Source organism: Equus quagga, chromosome 6 (assembly GCF_021613505.1).
Source record: "Equus quagga isolate Etosha38 chromosome 6, UCLA_HA_Equagga_1.0, whole genome shotgun sequence".
Classification (NCBI taxonomy): Eukaryota; Metazoa; Chordata; class Mammalia; order Perissodactyla; family Equidae; genus Equus; species Equus quagga.
In genome coordinates, this window is record NC_060272.1 from 57,602,981 (window position 1) to 57,623,720 (window position 20,740).

Consider the following 20,740-nt stretch of genomic DNA (forward strand, 5'->3'; position numbering starts at 1 on the left):
AACACTTTCTCATTCCCAGAGATTGCTCTCTAACCCACTAATCAGATTGTGTCAGAAGTGTTTCCTGGAAACTTCCTTATTTAACATGGAAAACAAATAAAAAGAAAAAGAAGAAATGAAGGAAAAAAAGAATCAGTCTTTATGAGGGCCCTACTGTGTGCCTGGCACTGGTTTAGGTGATTTTGCATGTATTTATCACATTTAATCCTCCATTAACTTCACACTGTATGTCTTATTATAGACAAGGAAAATGAAGCTCAGAGTGGTTAACTAACTTGCCGAGGGTCACACAGTTATGAATATCAGAACTAAATTTGAAGCCACGTCTGAGTCCAATGCCCATGATCTTTCCAGGACATTGAGATGCTTCTGAAATGGTTCTACGTATTTTTGCCATAGACGTCTTCGCTGCAAGAATTTCCCCCACAAACATTTTCACTGCCTGACTAATTGGCCATAAGCCAATTTTGCCATAAAAGATAAAATAACAAAAAATAAAAGAGGGACATTAGAAAGGACATAGTGAAACATGAAAAATGAATAACAAAATTAAAAAGACTATTGCGAAATACAGAACATCTGAATACATTTAAAATATGTGTAGATTCTGGGCTGGCCCCATGGCCGAGTGGTTAAGTTCGTGTGCTCCACTTCAGCAGCCCAGGGTTTCGTAGGTTCGGATCCTGGGCACGGACGTGGCACTGCTCATCAGGCCACACTGAAGTGGCATCCCACATGCCACAACTAGAAGGACCCACGACTAAAAATACACAACCATGTACTGGGGGGCTTAGGGAGAAAAAGGAAACAAAATCTTTTTTAAAAAAGTGTAGGTTCTTGGTGATACTACACAAATAAAGGATTTTATTTTGTGAGTTGGTTCCGCCTAAGTACTTGTCTTCAAAGTCTTCTGTTCATCGTATTTTCTTTTTCTTTTTTTGCCTGTTGATTCATCTCTTCATTCAGCATGCATTGCATTTTTTCTTTTTCACTAACATTTCTTCTTTCGTTAAGAGAGGTATCAGTTTCCGCATACTGGGGTGCATATTTGTAACTGAGCTTTGTATTGAGTCATGAAAAGCCTTCCACACTGTTGTCACTTGTTCTTGGCATATTGGCACATGTCCATTGATAGATGTTCCACAGTTCTATGGGAAATGTGGACCCAGGATTTATATAATACAGCAAAGGGACTACTGTGTCAATGGATAAACGAAACCAAATAGTCAACCAGTCGAAACCAAACTGTCAACTAGTTATTTTATCTTTGACGGCAAAAGTGCCTTACGGTCAATTAGTTATCCGGTGAAAACGCTTTCAGCAAAGATGCTTATGACGAAAATAGTGGAGACAGTTTAAAATACATTTGTGAAATTTCACCTTTCTACTAAATTTCTGTCACCCACAATAAATGGGTTAAATTCATGCAATTAACTACTCGCATTCTCCATTTTGCTGTCGTTTTATTGACCCCATCACTCCACTGTTTGTTGTAAACTGCCTCAAACCCATCTCTGCACATCAAGGTCACCTGGAAGGAGACGCAGCGCAAGTGTCACCTTCTCAACTGACAGATGGAGAAGCCAAGTTTAAATGACTTGCTCAAGACCCAGAGGGACCCGAGCCAGACTGCAGAGAAAAGCTTAGCGTCTTGTCTCTGAGGAAATCTCGAGGTTCAAGTATTTTCAAGGAGGTGGGGGTGAGCGCCTGGGAGCTCGCCTCCCCACCTCTAATTCTCCCGGATTCTTGGAGAGCCTTGTGTATCTGGCACTTGGCTCAGTATGCAGCTGAGAAGGGTCCAACTGGCATTTATTTAATTACCATAAACAGATGTACGACTTTGGCTTCCGTGAAGCATCTTCTTAATGTGTTCATCAGCCCTCCTGTTTCTGGGGAAGCCAGGCAGGGCAGGGGGCTGTGGAGGGGCCCTCCATGCCATCAGCGTGACGGGCTCTGTGACGAGCAGGTGTCATGGGGAACTGGGAATGGTGGCAACGGCCACATGGCTCATGTCTGAGGCACTGTCCTCATAGATTCCTTTAATTCCTTCCACTTCAGGATCCCCTGTGAGCCCTCTGTCACTTTTCCCAGATGTCAGGGCTGCTGAATGAGGTGACTCTGGGATTTACTTTGGTGACGTCCCCTCCAGGCCTCCTGGCTCAGTGTTTTCCTCACTCTCTCTAAGGCAGTGTAAATCCTGTCCCGCAGTTCTGCAGCTTGCACCCTGGAAACAAAGCTCGCCGACGTCATGCCACTGTCCTGCAATAAGCTCACCTCTCACCTCGATGCCTCCCTCACTCAGTTCTTCCCACAGCTCTTTTGGAAAGAGAAAGTGTGTGGAGGGTGTTAGGGAAGGGTTTACCAGAAATCAAGGTAGAGGCCGAGTTAAATAAGATAGAAAATGGTCATTAAATTTTCATATCTTTCTGATTTTAGAAAAAAACAAATTTAGTAATAAAATAGGGCTGCTAATGAGAAAGGAAATTTCAAAGACCTGTGGCTCTCTCAGAGGACAGGTGTGACACGGGAAGAGCCACGCTCTCTTAAAGGACATTTTTGCTTTTGTATAAAAAGATGCCCTCTTTTCTCAATTTCTCAGAGAAAAAAACGGCCTGTCTAATGCTATCTCTATGCTTGGAAAGCATTGGCATTTCTGATGTGGTCAACTAGCTCCTACTGTCATTGAGAAACGAGTCAGCTATTGACAAGACAATCATACGTCCCAGGTTTGGGGGGCAGCGCGAGTTTCAGACATTTGGTCCACCTGTCAAACCATGAAACCCATTTCTAAAAAATGGTCATGGAGCACACATTTCCTTCTCTGCAGGATAACTTTGAGTTGGGCATTTAGGTACAATTGTTGGAGGTTTCCCTCCGGTGTTTTATGCAAATCATAATTTTTATTGAGCCTGAATTTGGAGGGTTGGATTCTTTGTAGAAGCTTCCAGACAACCAATTCTGTGATCAAGAGGGAGAGACAGCTTACCAGAGAGGTTAACAGAACCAGCTAAACTCTCCCATTCACTGGATGTGTGCTTGGCTCAGTTACTTAATCTTTCTGTGCCCCAGCTTCCTCCTGTGCAATTTGGCGATAGACTGATGGCATTGTTCCAACTATTTAAAAAAGGCAATTCAGGTAAATCAACTTAGCACAGCACTTGGCCCTTAGTAAGTGCTCAGTGAACATCAGCTAATAAAAAATCATGTACACATATGTAGTCTTAATTTGGGTTCCCCCAAAGGAGAGCCTGAGATAAGGGGGCTTGGATGCCTTCATTGATTTGGGAGGTGATTCTAGGAAGCAGGAGGAAGGGAGCAAAGTCACGAGACTTGATTCCACCGGGCAGCATAGAGAAGCCTGGAGGATGCCTCCCAGGACTGTCCACCACGAGCCAGAGCATCTATGTGTGTGTTTGACACATGTCCACACAAGGGTGAATAAGATAGGATCCCAGCTCAGTATTTTTAAATGAAATGCAATATAATGAACGTTAGTCCTACAGCCACGCAAGTCGGCTCAGTTGTTTGTTGCAAAAAGAGAACACTAAGGGATGACATATCAAGAAGTGCTTAAAAGCTAAGGATTTTAACTTTAAACGGCTCTCCCACAAAGAGCCCTGTGACATTGAGTAAGCTCTTTCACCTTTTTCTGCTTTGATATTCTGCATAATGCAGAATGATAATAATATACCTCATCTTAATGAGAATTAAATGCATAGCATTTAACTCAGTTCCTGGTCATAGCATGCCTTCAATAAATGGTAGCCGTTTTGTGGTTGTTATCATTATTGTTATTATAGTGCGCATAACTGAGACTGTAGAAAACTGTCATCTGAGGGTTTCAGGACATGTAGCCAGCTTAGCCTAGTATAAGCCACAATATGCCTCTAATTTATAGAAAGGGAACCTGAGGTTCCAAGCAGCTACTTTCTTCTGACTTCCCAGCACATCCTTGGTGAGGTCAGAGAAGTTAGATCTGAGGGACCATGGCGTCTGGCTACAAAGCTGAGCAGATGCTAGACTCGCTGGCCAATCTTTTGTAAAATCTGTTATTGATCTGACTTGGTTCCATTTCTGTGAGACCTTCCTAATGCCAAGCTAACCCCATCTTCTCTCTCCAAATGCAGTCTGCAATGGCCTTTCTCTTCCACAAAGGACACTCTGCTTTTGTCCTGGGGGGCCCGGTCCTGCCCCTTCCACAGGCCACTCTTTCCTGGCTGGAGTTTCTGGTGCCTCGGCTGGAAACAGCCCTGCAGCACGCAGCTCTCTCCTAATCATGGATTTGTGATTAAAAATACATTAAAGGACCAAGGAATTATTAAGAGATATAGGCTCTTGGAAGTAAAACTGACATTTCCAGTTAGACTATAATTCTAAATTATCCACAAGGACCCTGTTCTTAGGCTAAAAACATGAGGCCGATGTCAGTTCTGTTTTCTGATGGTGCTTTTATCCTAGACCCACGGTCAAGATGAAAATGTAGCCTTTTGTAGCAGAACTTGATCCATCCTGCTAACTTGAAAGTCTGGGGTTATGGCTTTGTGGCTTTCGTGACTTTACTCGGAGCCTCATCCTGGTCCCTCGCTATGCATTTGTGTCAGCGCTAAAGACACAAGGAACATTTGCCTTTTTAACACCCCACTGACTGTTGCCTGACTGGTTTACACCCTGGCAAGTTCCTGAGGACAAGGACCCCCGGGAAGATGTACAGCATGCCATGGGTCACATTAGAGAGTTAGTGTTCTTAACCAAAGGTCCAGGCACTGTGGTGGCACAGATCGAGCAGTAGACTCTGCCCCTCATCAACTGTGACCTTGGGCAAGTCACTTCATCCCTTTGGACCTCATCTGTTAGACCAGGACCAGAACTAAAGCATTGCTATGGTTATCTTAACTTGAACTTTCAGAATCTTGGTCACTCAACAGACAGGTTCTTTTACTGCTGACCCTCCCCTCCACCTGGTTGGAGTTGGAGAAGTTTGGTTACATCTTGTGCATCAGGTAACATCTCTAAGGGACTCAACTTAATTGTAATGACAGCTACCATTCATGGAGTATTTATTATGTGCTAGGCGCCGGACTAAGCACTTTAGGTACCTCGTAGTGGTTCATCTGCACAAAAACCACTTTGCAGGTGAGGCAATGTAGGCTCAGGGAGGTCAAAGAGCTTACGCAAGGAAAGTAACAGCATTGGATTCAAACTCAGATCTATCTGACTCCAAAGCCCATACTCTAAGGCCTCAACTAGAATGGTACCCTTTTCTTTCCCAACACTACTTGCTCCCTTTACCTCCTTCCTGAGACTGGAGTGGTCAGGCACAGACTAGGTTGGGGAGAAGGGTCTTGTTCACCTCCATTCTTCCTCCACAGTGCTGGGGACCAGGTTCCCCCATCCACTGGGCTTTGCATCCTCTGATCTTGCTCTGCTATTCAGAGAGAGACCACTCAGGGTCCAAATAGGTTGGCATCTCATAATTGCCATCAATTGGGTGTGTGTATGAGTGTAGAAACTCAGCTTGGAATGCAGGGGACTCAGGCTTATGGCCTAGCTCAGTGTTTTTAAAATTCTCTGATGACAGTGGGATCCAGGAATTCTTTCTCGGCTCAGAAAGGTCAGAGCATCTCTCTTGCCCTCCCTCGATTCCAGGGGCTGCAGCCTAGATTCAGCATCGACCCCCTCCATCCCTGCCCCACTCAGAGGAAAGCTACTTCCTCAAGGCCGAATGAACTGAAGGACAGAGAGGAAACGTCCAGGCTCCCAGGGAATGTGCAGGTTTTCCCACCTACCTCTGCCTACCCTGCTGAATCCCTCAGTGGTGTCACTCAGCCTGGGGTCCACACCCTGCGGATCAGACGCCCCTCGCAGAGCCACTTACCCACGTGCTGACTCAGCTCAGCTGCCGCTAACAAAAAAAGGTCGTGCATAAGTCATGAGGGGTAAACTTCAGGATGAGTGGCAAAGGGGACTTATCTGTGCGGCTCCTGGCTTTGTGAATGACAGGGGACCCAGCTCATTTCGCCCCTGTCCCACCCTGGGCACCTGTGTCCTCCCAAGACCCAGCCCCTCTCCCACTGGACTTCTGGGCTCAGAAGCCAAGCAGATTCAGTGCTTGCTTTGAAGCTAAGCATTAAGGACAAATCTGACTTTTACAATGGCAAGAAATTGTTCTATTCAAAATTCTGTTCGAGGCCAAGGGTAATACACAAATACCTAGAAACAGCAAGCACCGAGGCTTGCAGAGAGAGAGGGGAGGAGGAGAAAGAGAGCCAGGCGGGGTTGCGGGGGAGTTGACGCCAGCTTCTCAGGAGCCGCTTTCATCATAATGACCGTGGTGACAATAACTGCTGATATTTACTGACTCTCTCCATTTGGGTGAGCTCATTGAATCCTCACAGCCATCAGAGAAGGGGGGCATTACTTCCTCTTTTTCGTAGATGAGGAAATGGCACCTCTGAGAGGCTAAGTCATTTGTTCAAGGTCACACATCAGCAAGTGGCACAGTCTGGATTTGAATTCAGGCCCGTTTCCCCCAAAGCCCATGATTTTTCCCTATACCCGCTGCTCCTCCCCATATTGATCTGCTGGGTTTATAAAATATGCACCAAGGGCAAGATGTAAAGCTCTGTGCTTCTGACTTTGTATCTCTTAATCATTTGATTTTTTTAAAATAGGATGTGTATGCATTCATGTTAATTGTATTATGTTTAAAAGAATTCAAAAAAGAAACGGAAAGACTTACGGAGGGGATGGGGGATGAGGGAGGACGATGATGTAGAGGCTCCGATTTGCTGAGGAAATGTGGGTCTGGTGCAGGGGAGATGGTAGGGGGTGTGGTGCAGCCCTGGGGTCATGCTGGCCCAGCACAGGCTGATGGGGTACAGGAAGGGGGTCCTCGCAGTTTTCTGCTCCCAGGCATGAACCCAAGCAAGGGATATTTAGTTTGGGCTAATTTGAAGGCAGCCTAGGGCAGCACAGGGGATGTAGATCAGACGTTAGGAGACCTTACTTCTGGTTCCTATTCTGTCACTAAATAGATCGACTTTGCAAAAGTCATGTAGTGGGTTGAAAAGATACGTTCACATCCTAAGGCCTGAACCTGTGAATATTACCTTATATGGCAAAAGAGTGAATATTATAGGACCAAAGTTGTGATTAATTTAAGGCTCTCCAGAGAAGCTTACCCTGGATTCCCAGGTGGGCCCTAAATGCAATCACATGTGTCCTTATTAAGAGCAACACAGAGGAGAAGACACAGAGAGAAGAGAAGGGGGCAGTGTGACCACAGAGGCAGAAATCAGGGGGATGTGGCCACAAGCCAAGGAACACACGGAGTCCTCAGAAGCTGGATGAGGCAGAGAACAGAGGTGTCCCAGCAGACCTGGAGGGAGCAGAGTGCTGTTGACACCTTGATTCCGGGCTTCCAGCCTCCTGAACCGTGAGAGAACACATTTCTCTGGTTGTAAGCCTCCCCGCTTTGTGGTAATTTGTTGCAGCAGCCATGGGAAACTAATACAAGTCGCTTCCTCTCTCTGGCCTGCTTCCGCCACGGTAAAACAGGAAGGTTCCACCTCCCACTTCGGACATTCTCCCATCGTTCCCTGAGCCATAGACCCCCCACAGGTGGACAGGTCTCCATTCTCCAGGTTGACCCCTTCCACGTGACATTTAGGGTCCAAACAGGTCAACTTTCCTCTTGGGGGAACACTGCTGATTGAGTCCCATGACTTTGCTAAGGATAAAATACTTTCGCAGGCAGTTAATTTTTTTTCTTATTATTAATTGCTAGAAAAACATTCTGCCTTACCCCAAGGAAGCCATCCAAAGAGCTCTGACCTCTCTGGGGATTTCAAGGAAATCTTTTAGTACCTGTTTTCTAATTTCTGCCCTACAGTCCCTGCAGCTTGAGGGGTCATGGTTTAGGGAGTTCCAGAGAATTTGCTCTGGGGCTGCTGGACAAACGCAGTGCAGAGGTGATCGGCTGGCCTCATCTCAGCACCGGCTTCGGCCTCTGCAACTCCATCACCAGCACACAGCTAACCAAATGCCTGCTCGGGGCTCCGGGCCTCGGCTTATGTGACTCAGGAGCCTCATTTGCAATCACCATTAACCAGAAAAGCCGAATGACTGCTCAGTGCCTGCGGAGTCGAGTGTCATGCAATTTTCACAGAAACCCACGGGCTGGAAGAGGCTGCAAGGGAAGCCTTTAGAATAAAGCTCACAGAGTGCGCACCACCAGCTTCGGGCCCTCCTTATCCTTTCCCCGCCCCTCTAAGGTGTTAATGAGCTGTGAAGCGGCCCAAGCCTGGGCAGCAGAAGAAAGATGGTGAAATTTCCAGGGGACTGGGAACAGGACCTCAGAGGCGGCTATGTCAATAAGAACTGAGGGACCCACATACCAGCTATTAAACAATCTTGTCGGAAGCCTTTAACTGCTTTACAATAGGTATTCAGGCTGAACGCTCCAAAGGCCACCTTTAAATCTCTAAAAACAATGTTTGGGTCTTTAGCTCTCACTCAGCTGCCTGCTGTGTGTGTCAGGCAGAGTTAGCGAAAGCCCCAGGGCGGGCACTGGATTTCCAAAGATCTTCCCATCATTGATGTTTGGCTGTGCCTCACCTCTCTCCTCGGTTCCTCCTTTGATGATGCCGCCCCTCCTCCATGCAAGCCCTCCACCCCATCCCCACCATCACTCAACACATTCATCCACACAGGTTGGTCTTAGAATGGAAGGCTTGTGGATGCCTCAAGTAATGGTACTAAAATGCTTTAATTTTAGATTTAGAGTCTGTTAGGCACGTAAATTAAGCCATTGTTATCTCATATGCCCCTCCCGCCCCGTGTGTGTGTCTGTGTGTGTTTCTGTCTGTAAGCCCAAGGTTAACGGGGTACAATAGAGAAGAGCTCCGGGATGGCTGGATGGAGGCATGAAGAGCCCCAGGGGAGCTGGGGAGGTTACACTCTCCGGTCTCGATGCCGGGGAGGGCACTGGGGGTCTCAGCAATGACGTTGGCATGAGCAAGGGCCTTTTGGCAGTTTGTGAGAAAGCATTTTGCTAGTCTTCTTTCAGAAACTGGTTTATCAAAGGCTGTGGTTAAGAGGAGGAAGTCGCCCAGCCAGCGTCAGGTCAGCTACCGTCTGTTGGGAAGCGCTGAGGATGGATCCAGGAGGGTTCTGCTGCCACTGCCAACCCTTTCCTGGGGAGGCCTGGGTGCAGGGACTGGCCAGCCCACCCCTCAAAGGGCACCTCTGGAGACAGGGCAGAAGAAGGGAGGTCTGCCCGGGACAGGGCATTATTGAAGCAGCTAGTGCTGGTGGGAGAGCAGCCAGGAGAGAAAGGCTTTCTTGGTTTGGAAACAAGCAAAGGACAGGAGGGAGAAAGGAGTGCTGAATCAGGACCAGGAGCTGGAGCCCTCCCCAGGGCCAGCCTGAAGCCCGCTGGCCACACTGCAGCAGCCTCTGTGAATGAAGAAGCAGAGGGCAGCCAGCCAAGGACACTGGCTCCTTGGTGGCCACTTTTCACGGAGTGGGAAGAAGAAGTGGGGGGCATCGTCTGGAGCCCTAATCTGTGCAGGGAGCTACCTGACAGGCAGAGGCAGACCCAGGGAAACATGAAGTGTCACTTGTACTCCACGGAGAGGGCTCTGCTATGGATCATCCCATGCCTGACACGTGCTTAAAGTGGAGGTTCCTCATGTTCCAGGCCAGCTACTCCAAATACCCCTTTGAATTAGAGTGGGCTTAAGGCTTTAACCAGGGTGTTTGCATTCCCAGGAAGCCTTCTGCTTTCCATTTAGAAGGAAAGACATCAGCTTGTCTGAAGAAATCCCAGGTTACTGAGTAATCGCCACAATAAGATTGAGAATGAAGGTGACCCATAGAAGCACAGTAAATACATGATTTTCTCTGCTCAGTAAGTGAATTTGATTTTAACTCAGCACTTGCCTCAGGTCCTAAAATACTGTGAGCATCCTCAGGAAAGCCTGGGATGGGACAAAGTTCAGAAATGCTCCCACAAAGAAAAATGCAGGCTTCCCAGCCCTCTTTGTAGCTACATGCAACCTAGAAAATTGAAAGCAAGGTGGCAGTCTCTCTGTCCTTGGTCACCATTGCCTATACGAGCCTGTCATACAAAGTGCGGGAAAGCACCACAGATCAATAGCTATTCTGGGTTAACATTGCCACAGCTTTTTTCTTTTCTTCTAAAAAAGAATTTTTCCGCCTATGTGGATCACATCCAAGGGATATTTCTGTGGTCTGTCTATGGAAATTAATGCTTAGAAGGAGCACTTTTCTTTTGAGGTTTCATGCACTTTTGACTATAAGTGATGGGGGCAGGAGTGCTCCTGGAGAATTGTTCGTTTAAAAGCTCTGCAAGAAGGTCTTAGTCCTCAGGTTGGAGAAGCAGGTAAAACTTACCCGACGGGCCCCCGGACCCTGGATGAGCAAGCAGTGCTTGTCGAGAGCTGCGCAGAGGCGGCTGGGCTGCAGAGGTCTCTTGGCCTGGCACGGTCTCTCTGAATCCCGTGTGCCCTTCTGCAGCCCCGGCAGCATTTGCAGCACTCAACTTGCTGTGTTTGCCTGAGGTGGCGCTCATCTGAGCAAAATCTCTAGACAGTTTTTTTTTTTAATGGGAAATGAAAAGCCAAATGAGAATGTATGTGAAAATGTGAGCCACAGAAATCAGCCTCTCAAAGCATATGCCGCCTATGTTACTGCTTACATGGTTTCTAAGTTGGCTGAAGGTTTAAAGTGACAACTTTTGAAATTCCTAATGGAACCCTACAAATTATGAGCAATAACATAATTTTTTTTGTAGGAGAATGTTATAAAGCACATCCACTTCTAGTATCTCTTTTCAGCCTCACAGAACCTTGGAGGAGGCAGAATAAACATTCGTATGTCCACGTGGGAGGTGAGGAAGGCCAGGCTCGGAGAGGTTGAGTCATTCGATGTCGCACAGCCAGTCAGAGCTGACCCAGGGACTCCAGCCCTGACTCCAGACTTGTGGGTCTGGGCAGCAGGACCACTTGTCAATATCCAGGCCAACATCACTGAAAAATATACCTAGATGCATTTCTCCCCACCCGACACCAAGATCTGAGCAGCCCTCCCCTCCTTCATTGTCAGCTGCAGTCAGTGAACCATACAAATTCGGAAATGCTAAGTCTCATAAACAATTTTAAAGGTATCAAAATGCAAAACAGGAGTAAACAAAATTTCTTGCCACAGGGAACTAACTAATATAAAGTGACAAAATAATGGGAGTCTCAGATGAGGTCTCAAAAGTGGCCATAAAATGGAATTCAGAATCATATTTTAATGTGTACACCATACACTTGCTTTGCCAAGGACGACTGGTGGTGAATTCTCATTTATAAAACTAAGACTTGAAAGCAAAAAGAAATAGTGGAATGAGGGGGAAGAGGGGGATGCAGAGAGAGCGAGACTGGTGAAGTGAGATGGTGTAGTCACAGCTAGGGGACCGCAGAAAGCCAGCGCCTAGTTAGAGTGCACCACAGCGGTCCCAGAGCAGTCCATCACCCCTCCACCCAGGACCGGCCTTGGCATGTGGCCCTGGGGACACCAAGCACCTGTCCCTCCTAGGAACTTGCAGGAATTGATACGGAGCACTTGTCAGCGGCGACCTGCAGGGCTCCGGCTGAGGAAAGGCTGACTATAGCAGTTTATAAAGTGATGAGCAACAAGCAACACTCTTCCTGCCCTGCAGCAGTGGCCAGAATGACAGATCCATCTTCACGGACACTGTTCTGGCACTCATGCTGCGAACATGCCCTTCCCCCCATACTCAGCCCTGGGTATAGTGAGGAGGACAGGAAAGCAACTCCTAAGAAGTTGTCATCTATTTTAGGACAGAGCCAAGGTGGCTCAGTTTCCCATTTGGGGAGTTCAGCGCCCCCGCCCTGCCTTTCCCTCTTCCCCACCACCCCTAGTCAGTGGCTCTTCATTCATTTCCCCATCAGTCTTGGCTGTGATGTGTACCCGTCCTCCCGGATCCCATCTTTTGGCTGTTCTCTTAAAGGGCATTGACCTGAACGCACAAACGCAGAGGCAGCGGCGCCAGACTCGCAGTCGGCGGCGGCCACAGGCAACACAGCGGCGCAGCCGCCTGCGGTGACTCAGGCAGCAGCAGCTCCGAACCGGTTTCATTATCACACAATTGAAGCAAATCTGCCTCCTCCTGTCCTCAGTGCATGGGGGCGCCTCGAGCGCGCAGGAAAGAAAGAAGACAAACTCTACCGACGTATCTCTCTCTCTCTCTCTCTCTCTCTCTCACACACACACACACACACACACCCCCGAGCCTGGGAATAAGGGAAAACACTTTGCAGAAAGAGCCCCTTCACCAAGTCCCAGGTCCCATCTGGGGGTCCTGCCCCGCGTAGCTACTTCAGCGTTAGCCAAAAGGGGCTTCCAAAATCCATGTGCTTGCCTGCCTTTCCAAGCACATGGGACAGACTGCAATTTCGGTAACTTTTCAAATCCTGTCTCCTGAACACTTGCCCACAAATACTCGGGAAAGAGAGAGGGACGCCCCTTAATCCCCACCCCCTCACTTCTGACCCCCACCCCACTCTTAGGCTGACAGCTTGAGGGAAAGAAGCTAGCCTATCACTCCAGCTGTTCTTGCCAGTCAGGAAACAACACGCTGTCACTGAGAGCCAAGCTACCTAGAGAGCGAGAAGGAGCGAGGCAACCTCTCCGGGTACCAAACACCGTCCTAGCATCAGCGAGCGAGCCTTTGCCAGGAGCTCCAAGTGTTCACGACAGGGTCCCTGAGGCCCCCCGGAGAGAGGACTTGAACCCGAGCATCATGAATATAAAACGACAGAGAGCGACTCACCTTTAGGTTGTGCGTGGGGTTTACGACGCAGACAAGTTGCCCAGCAGCAGAGAAAACCCGTTTAGCTTTGTAGTGCTGAAAGCGGAGGTGAATGAGATCTAACACAGCCCCAAAGCACTGGGTGAAGAAAAGCATCACAACTTTTGGGGGGTTGTTGGCACAGGAAGCAGCGGAGGAAGCTGTGAGTCCTTGGGCTCTGGAAGGAGCGCAGCCTCTGAAACACTCCGCTCCAGCCTGGCTTAGCATGCCTTCATATTCATCATCAAAATAAGACGGTTAGAATCTTGCAGCAGTGAGGCGGCCAATCAAAAGGACAGAAATGTTATCCTTGAGGTGCAGAGACAGCCAATAACAAATGCCTCCCCTACCGAAACTCCCTGATGAATTGAGCCTGGCGGAGAATGTATTATTGAACATTACCATAGATCAGCACATTGCATTTATCTTGTGATTACAGCCAACCATACATAATGCTGGGGAGATAGGCTGACAAAATTGATTGCTTAATGTGTCTCCATTTATTAATTGACTTAATTTAACATGAGAGCCTTTCTTAATGCGCTGGCAAAAACGTAAAGCATTTGAACGGCCAAATAGTAAAACACCCTGCTCCAAAGCAGGCAGATGGATAACGCAGATCGGGGCTCGACTCGCCAGAGCTGCTTGGGAGAAAATCAAATATTACAAGACTCCTCCGATTCCAGATAAGGATTTGGCAGCAGCAGAAACATGCATCTTTCAATCTTGCGCTCTGACTCTCTCTGCCATTTGGATTTCAGCCTCTTGATAAATCTTACTCTCAACTCTTTATCAAAGAAAAGAATCCCTAAAAAATAAATGCAGTTGGAGTTGGGGGGGAAATATATATATATATATCCATAATACTGTAATTACTGAAGCCTGAAAATATTAAAGCATAAAAATTGCACAGAGAGTGCTTCTAAAAATAATGAAATCCCTGATGCATGAATGCACACACAGAAAAACCTACACAGAGAGGAAAGTGGCTTGTAAATCAGCAAAATAATTACAGATGCTGAGGGCCTTTGCTTGTCATTCATTTGCATATTGGTGGGCAGCAAATTGCTAATTAACCACTAGATTGTTGGAGACATTAAAATAGAGGTTGAGAGCTCACATACCGCATCATTTGCTTGTCTCTGTGAGCGCCAGCGGCACATGTCTGTGCTGGAGCAGGCAGAGGGCATTCTAGTCCTCAGACTGCACTTCTTCTCTCTCCAGAATGGGGCTGGTGGGGGCGCTACACCCCCCCACTGGAAGAAAGGCTCCTGAGCACACAAGAAGAGACTTAGGGTTTCTGGGGACAAGATCTGGTGGCTTAGCCAGTTTTTGCAACTAAAGCAGGAGAGTTGAGTGTGTTGTGTCTCCTCTCTTCTTTGGTTGTTTCTCTGTTTAGGAGTCAGCCCAGACCCAGTGTGCTCGGGGGAGGATCAGCCTTGTGTGTAAATGGTATCCAGTGTGTGAGCCCATTGCTCCTTCCTTCCTCTGTCTCTGTTCTGGCTACAGGGCTTGGGTTGTAATGTATGCAAAGCATACACACCTACGTCTGTGACCTGGTCAGGCAGGTGAACTAACAACAGATAAAAATATAGGGGAAAAAATACACAGGTTTACTGAAACCCGGACAAAGCCTAGGTGTTAAGATTTAACTTGAATTTAAAACCAAACCTATGTTTTAAGAAACAAATAAGCCAAGCATCAATTAAAATGGAAACTTTGTACTTTCTAAAATAATTGCACTGGTACAAAACTAGAAGATGACAACATTTGAACCAGTTAGAACTTTATCAGTGTGATACTTTTGTAGAATATGAATCCCTGGACCCATTTGTTACAGTCATGTGTCACTTAATGACAGGATATATTCTGAGAAATGCATTGTTAGGCGATTTTGTTGTTGTGTAAACATCATAGCGTGTACTTACACAAATCTAGACGGTACAGCCTGCTACACTCCTGGGCTATACGATACTAATCTTATGGGACCACCATCGTATCTGTGGTCTGTTGGTGACCGAAATGTCATCACGCAGTGCATGACTGTATATGGTTCGTAAATAAGGGTTACTGGCCGGCAATACTAGAACTCACTTTCTAAAGTTTTCATTTTCCAGAACAGGCTTTCGGCTGTTCAGCAGGAAAACATTCAGTATTGTTTTATTGCTTTTCTTTTTTTTTTTAAATAAAAGTGAGCATATACTCCCATATATTCCTTAAAGACACAAATTCATACTTCAGAAAGGTCTAAACTTCCCCTTTCTACATCTTTTGTTAGAATAGAACTGTTGTGTTCTTTCTCCCTTTGTGTAACTGTCCCTCACCTGTGACATGGGGATAATAGAAATTTATTTCTCTCTAGCTCACTGTGAAGATGAAGATGATGTATCTGAAGTACTCAGCACAGTGCCTGGTTCAAAGCAGCTTCTCAGTACTTGAGGCCGCTGAGTAGCTTTGGCAGAACAATGAGTATTTGGCAGCATGTTTTTTTTTCCTGTTCCATGAAATATTTTTCCCCACGGATTTGCGCCCTACCATCAAGGGCCACTCAAGCAGAGGGCATGGTAAGAGATGACATGGCTCCTGCCATGTCCTTAAGGTAGCTGTCCTGGTCCTACCTAGAGACCAGGCCTGGGAGTGAGGGCTGACGGGTTAGGGGGTGCTCGACATCAGCAGTGAGAACAGCACCACAGACCTGCTATTAGGGTGCTTTTCCTTGGTCCCAGACTTGACCCCTTGCTCTAACTCTCTACCCCAAAACTGGTTTACATTACTCTATTTCAGGATGTTAGGCACACCCATCTGTTGTCAGAAACAGTCCTCAAAATAATCATCCATTGGGAAGTGTCTGGAGCTAACCCTAATAATAGATGCTCATATTTAATGTCCCCAAAATAGAGTGGCACAAACTAGCCTTCAGGTAGAGATTTACGGCTGTGTCACCTCTTACCACTAAGTTGGCCCCTCTGCAAAAGCCATACCAATCCCCTCATGCCACACCGTGATGCCTAGGGCTCCCCTTTCACCTCGGGAGCAACCAGATTTACATTTTATCTGGGCTAGAAAGTCTCTGAGATTGGTAATCAGATAAATTTGGATTCAAACCCTACACTGCTACTCACTGTTACTTTGGGCAAATTACTTAACCTCACTGACACTTAGTTTTGTTGTCTATAAAATGAAGCTAAGAATAACTCCCTTGAAAAGTAGTTTAAAGATTAAATGAGATAATATAGGTAAAACTGCCAGCCCAATGTCTGGTTTTCACAATAACTTTAATGAGAAGTTATTATCATCATTATCATTATCATCTTCTCATCAAAAATATTTTTGTCCAAGTTGACATGAAGTGCTGATGACTGTGTGGAGCAAGCAAAACTCTCATGCGCTGCTGGAAACCACTTTGCAAAAATGTTTGGGAGCATTTGCTAAAACTAAACATATGCACGTTCCAATCCCCAGAAAGCCCACTCCATACACCCAACAAGGATGTGAGCATGGGCTCATCAAAGACTGGTGCTAGGATTTTCATAGCAACATGTTCATAATGGTTAAAAACTGGAAACATTCTAACTATCTATCAATGATAAAGTATAAATCATATTATTTTTCCTCCTTTTGTTAAATACTACATAAAAATGAAAAAGAATGAACTATTGCTACATGCAACAGTGCAATAATGGGGATGTATCTCACAGATATAATTCTAAAGTAGAGAAGCCAGACACAAAAGAAAACATGTTGTGTGATTCCATGTATGTGAAGTTCAAGAACACAGAAAAAGTCGTCTGTAGTCTGGGAAATCTGGAGACTAGTAACCTTGACAAGGGATTATGACTGAAGGGGACATGAGGTAGGTTTCAGAAAGCTAGATGTAGTCTGTTTCTTGATCTGTGTTCTAGTTTCATGGATGTTATGGGTTGAATTGTTTTCCTCAAAAAAGATATGCTGAAGCCTTAACCCCCAGTACCTCAGAATGTGACCTTATTTGGAAATAGGGTCATTACAGGGGTAATCAAATGAAAATGAGGTCATTAGTGTGAGCTCTAATCCAATACGACTGATGTCTTTATAAAAAAGGGGGAATTTTGGCACAGAGACATGCACACAGGGAGAATGCCATGTGAACACGAAGGCAGAGATGGGGGCAATACATCTGCAAGTCAAGGACACTAAAGATGACCAGCAAACCAGCAGAAGAAGGAAAACCAGGAGAAGGCGTGGAGCAGATTCTCCTTCACAGCCTTCAGAAGGGCCAAGGCTGCTGACACCTTGATCTCAGACCTCTAGCCGCCAGAACTATAAGAAAATAGATTTCTGTTGTTTAAACCACCCAGTTTGTGGTACTTTTTTATGGCAGGCCTAGCAAACTAATACAATGACTATATCCATTTTGTGGAAATCTATCAGGCTGTGAACTTGTGATCAGTGCGTTTTTCTGTGTGTAAGATATATGCCTCAAATAATACTAAAATAACATGTGGATGAGCACATAATTGAATTTGGAAATAGTGAAGCTCTTCATAAAGATTTAAAAAGTCTATTGAAGTAATAACAAAGAGAAATACTTGCTTACATAAAATGTTAAACTCTGTATGTCAAAATAATGTCTAACGACTGAAATTGAAAAAAACCCCAAATATTGAAGGATATATTTGCAGCAATTATGACAACAAAAGATTTGTATTCCTAATAAAGAACTCTTGGATATGCATTTTAAAGAAGTAAAATTATATAGAAAAATAGACCAAAGATATAAACAGAGTACACAGAAGGAGAAATAAAAAGATTAATAAATAAATGAAAAATGTTCAACAGAACTAGAAATCAAAGAATACAAATTAAAACAAAATAGCATCTTTTACTTGTCAAATTGGCACTTTGTATTTTTCAACAATAATATTCAGTGCTGCTGAATCTGCTATGAAACTGACATTCTTATCTACTGCTGATATGAATAATAATAACAAATGTTTAAATGTTTAAGATAGCAGTAGTAAGCATTTAGCTCTGTGTGAAATACTTGGCCTATGTGCTCAAGCAGATAGGTAGTCAAATATTTTATTTTCCTCTTCAACTATGACCCCATGAGATAGGTATGATTTTGTTCATTTCCCGACGAGGAAGCTGTGACTCAGGAAAGTTAACTTGTCCAGGGTCAACTAGTAAATGGTAGAGTTTGAACTCAGATCTTTCCAGTGCCAGATACTAAGATTTACTACCTCTGAGTGTAAACTTGTTGTATTCTTTCCTTGAAAACAATTTGACAATATGCATGAACTGCCTAAAAATGTTCATAAATTTTGACCTACTAACTAAATTTCTAGGAATCTGTTCTTTTGATGTAACCAGAAATGTCATCAGATATTTAAGTACCAGGATGTTCATTCTTGTATCATTTGTACTATTAGAAAAAATAGAATTTATGGGTCCACAATAGAAGTAGGCTTAAATAATTTAAGGTACATCTATCCACAATACGGAATAAATTATAGCTATAAAAATATGTTTCTGGAAAAAACTTAGATACATGTGTAAAGCTATTCATTGAAGCACTATTTGCAATAGTCAAACACTAGAGACCTCCACATTATCCCTCTGTAGGGGACTGGTTGAATAAACTATATATGTATATATACGTCACATAATTAGCCATAAAAGGAAATGACAATTATCTCCAAATACTGCTATAAGATGAATTCAGGGTATATTGGTAGATAAAGAAATGTGAGGAACAGCGTGCATAACACGCAAATATTTATCTTAGAATGAGGGATATGTATTCATTTGTTATTTATATTTTTAAAATAGAAAAATAAATAAAAAACAAAGTTACTTATCAGGAAGAAGATGGAAGGACAGATATGAAGCTAGACTTCTCTGAATACACTTTGTTCTATGGTTTGACTTTGAAACTTGAAATTATTTTAAAAATTATAAAATAAACAAACAAGAAATCCCCAAAAGTCAAAAGCATAAAAACAAATCAACTGTTTTTCAAATTGGTGGCATAGTTACACAGAAAGGACAATTTTAAGTGACTTTTGGAACATAATAATTTGACTATAAATCTTTAGTAAGATGTATTCCAAGGACGAAAAGAAGTTCAAAAAATTTACCTACTTTTACTAATTCTATTTTTGGTGGTAGTGTTTGTAGTGTGGTGTAGTGGTTTGTAGTGGAGAGGGTTAGGGTTAGGGTTAGGGTTAGGGTTAGGCTTAAAAATATATCACTGTCTTCAAAAAGTGGACCCTACTTTCCCTCCCCTTGAATGTGAGCCGAACTTAGTGACTTGTTTCTAATGAAAAGTGTGGAAGTGATGATGTGTGACTTCTGAAGCTAGATCATCAATGGAATTGCAGTTTCCCCATTGTTCTCTTGGATTGCTTGGTCTGGGGCCAGACTTTGTGCCATGAGAATATTCCATTAGCCCTCTGGGGGGCCCACTTGGAAAGGAACTAATGTCTTCTCCCAACAGCCAGTACCAACTTACCACCCGTGTCAACGAGACGCCTTGGAAGCAGATCCTTCAGCCTTGGTCAAGCCTTCAGCTAACTGCAACCTTGCCAAATTCTTCAGTGCAACTTTATGAGAAACTCCCCACTAGACCTACCCAGCTGAGCTGCTCTCAAATTCCTAACCTACAGAAACTGTGACATAATAAATGTTTAGTGTTGCTTTAAGCCACTAAGGTTTGGGATAATTTGTCACACAGCAATAGATAACTAATGCAGAATTTGTACCAGGAGTAGGGTGCCTACCTTAACAAACCCCTGAAATTTAGGAGTGGTTTTGGAATTGGGCAGTGAACAGAAGCTGAGAGAATTAATGAAAGCCTAAAGGGCCTTAAAAAGACTGTTAGTAGAGCCCAAGGTCAAGAAGGGCTTATCTTGGAAGAGTTTGTGAATGTGGTTTTGTCTGAGTGGGCTACAACAAGACTCATAGGAAATCTGTGAAGTTTTTAAGAGAAGTAAATTGGTGGGAATACCACAAGCTTGGAATGAAAGGAACAAATCACTATAAAATGATACGAGGCCTTTGGACCCAGAAGCTTCTATAGGCAGGAAGTAAGCTGAAAAAACTCTTCAGCAGAAAACGTAGACTACCTTTTGTGAAAAAGAAAGGATGACCTAGAGAGTGGAACCAAGAGCTCAGAGGCTGAAGCTGAGTGCTATGGAGACTCATTTGCAGGCCTTGAGTCCTAGTCAAGGCACTTTCAGCATTTGCCCTGAGGGATTTTGCTATGGGTCAGAGGTCCTGTGTATCTCCTCTTTTCCTCTATTTTGAATGGGGGACTCGGGGCGGGAGCGGGACGTGGTCCATAGTAGTTATCCTATGTTTGTCCCACTATTGTACGTTAAGTGTGTGTGTGTGTGTGTGTGTGTCTGTGTGTCTGTGTGAGAGAGAGAGAGGAGGTGGCAAATAACTTCTTTTTACACCATAGGTCTTCAGGTTGTGAGGAACTGTACTCAAGGAGCTGGACTCTAGGGTACCTGAGGAGTCTCCTCCACACCTGGACTTGATTTAGGTAACAAGATCCTGGACTTCAAGCTGATGCTGTAAAAGAATGAGACTTTTGGGGAGTCTTTGGAAAGAATGAGTGTATTTTCCATTTGCAATGTAAACAAGTTGCAGCCAGAGAGTGGAAGGAAATATGCCTGCACATTCTTTGACATTCTCCTTTCAATGAGTGGAGACTAATTCTCCTCCCTTTGAATAGGAGCAGGACATAGTGATCCACTTATAACAATAGAATGTGAGAGACATGACAATGGGACTTTTGAGGCTAGATCACCAAAGGCATTGCCATTTACGTCTCGCTCTCTTGAATAACTCACTTGGTGGACACCAGAAATCACA

At 44.8% G+C, this 20,740-nt stretch overlaps 1 protein-coding gene across 1 annotated transcript in view; it reads right to left on the reverse strand.

The window, feature by feature from the left end:
- The window catches only part of SIAH3 (siah E3 ubiquitin protein ligase family member 3), a 68,717-nt gene extending 55,649 nt beyond the window's left edge, over positions 1-13,068 (reverse strand). Inside the window, exon 1 of the mRNA XM_046663937.1 lies at positions 12,863-13,068. Coding sequence (XP_046519893.1) covers positions 12,863-12,997 — 135 coding nt within the window. The 5' untranslated portion in view covers positions 12,998-13,068. The remainder of the gene's footprint in view (positions 1-12,862) is intronic.
- Positions 13,069-20,740: the final 7,672 nt, after the last annotated feature.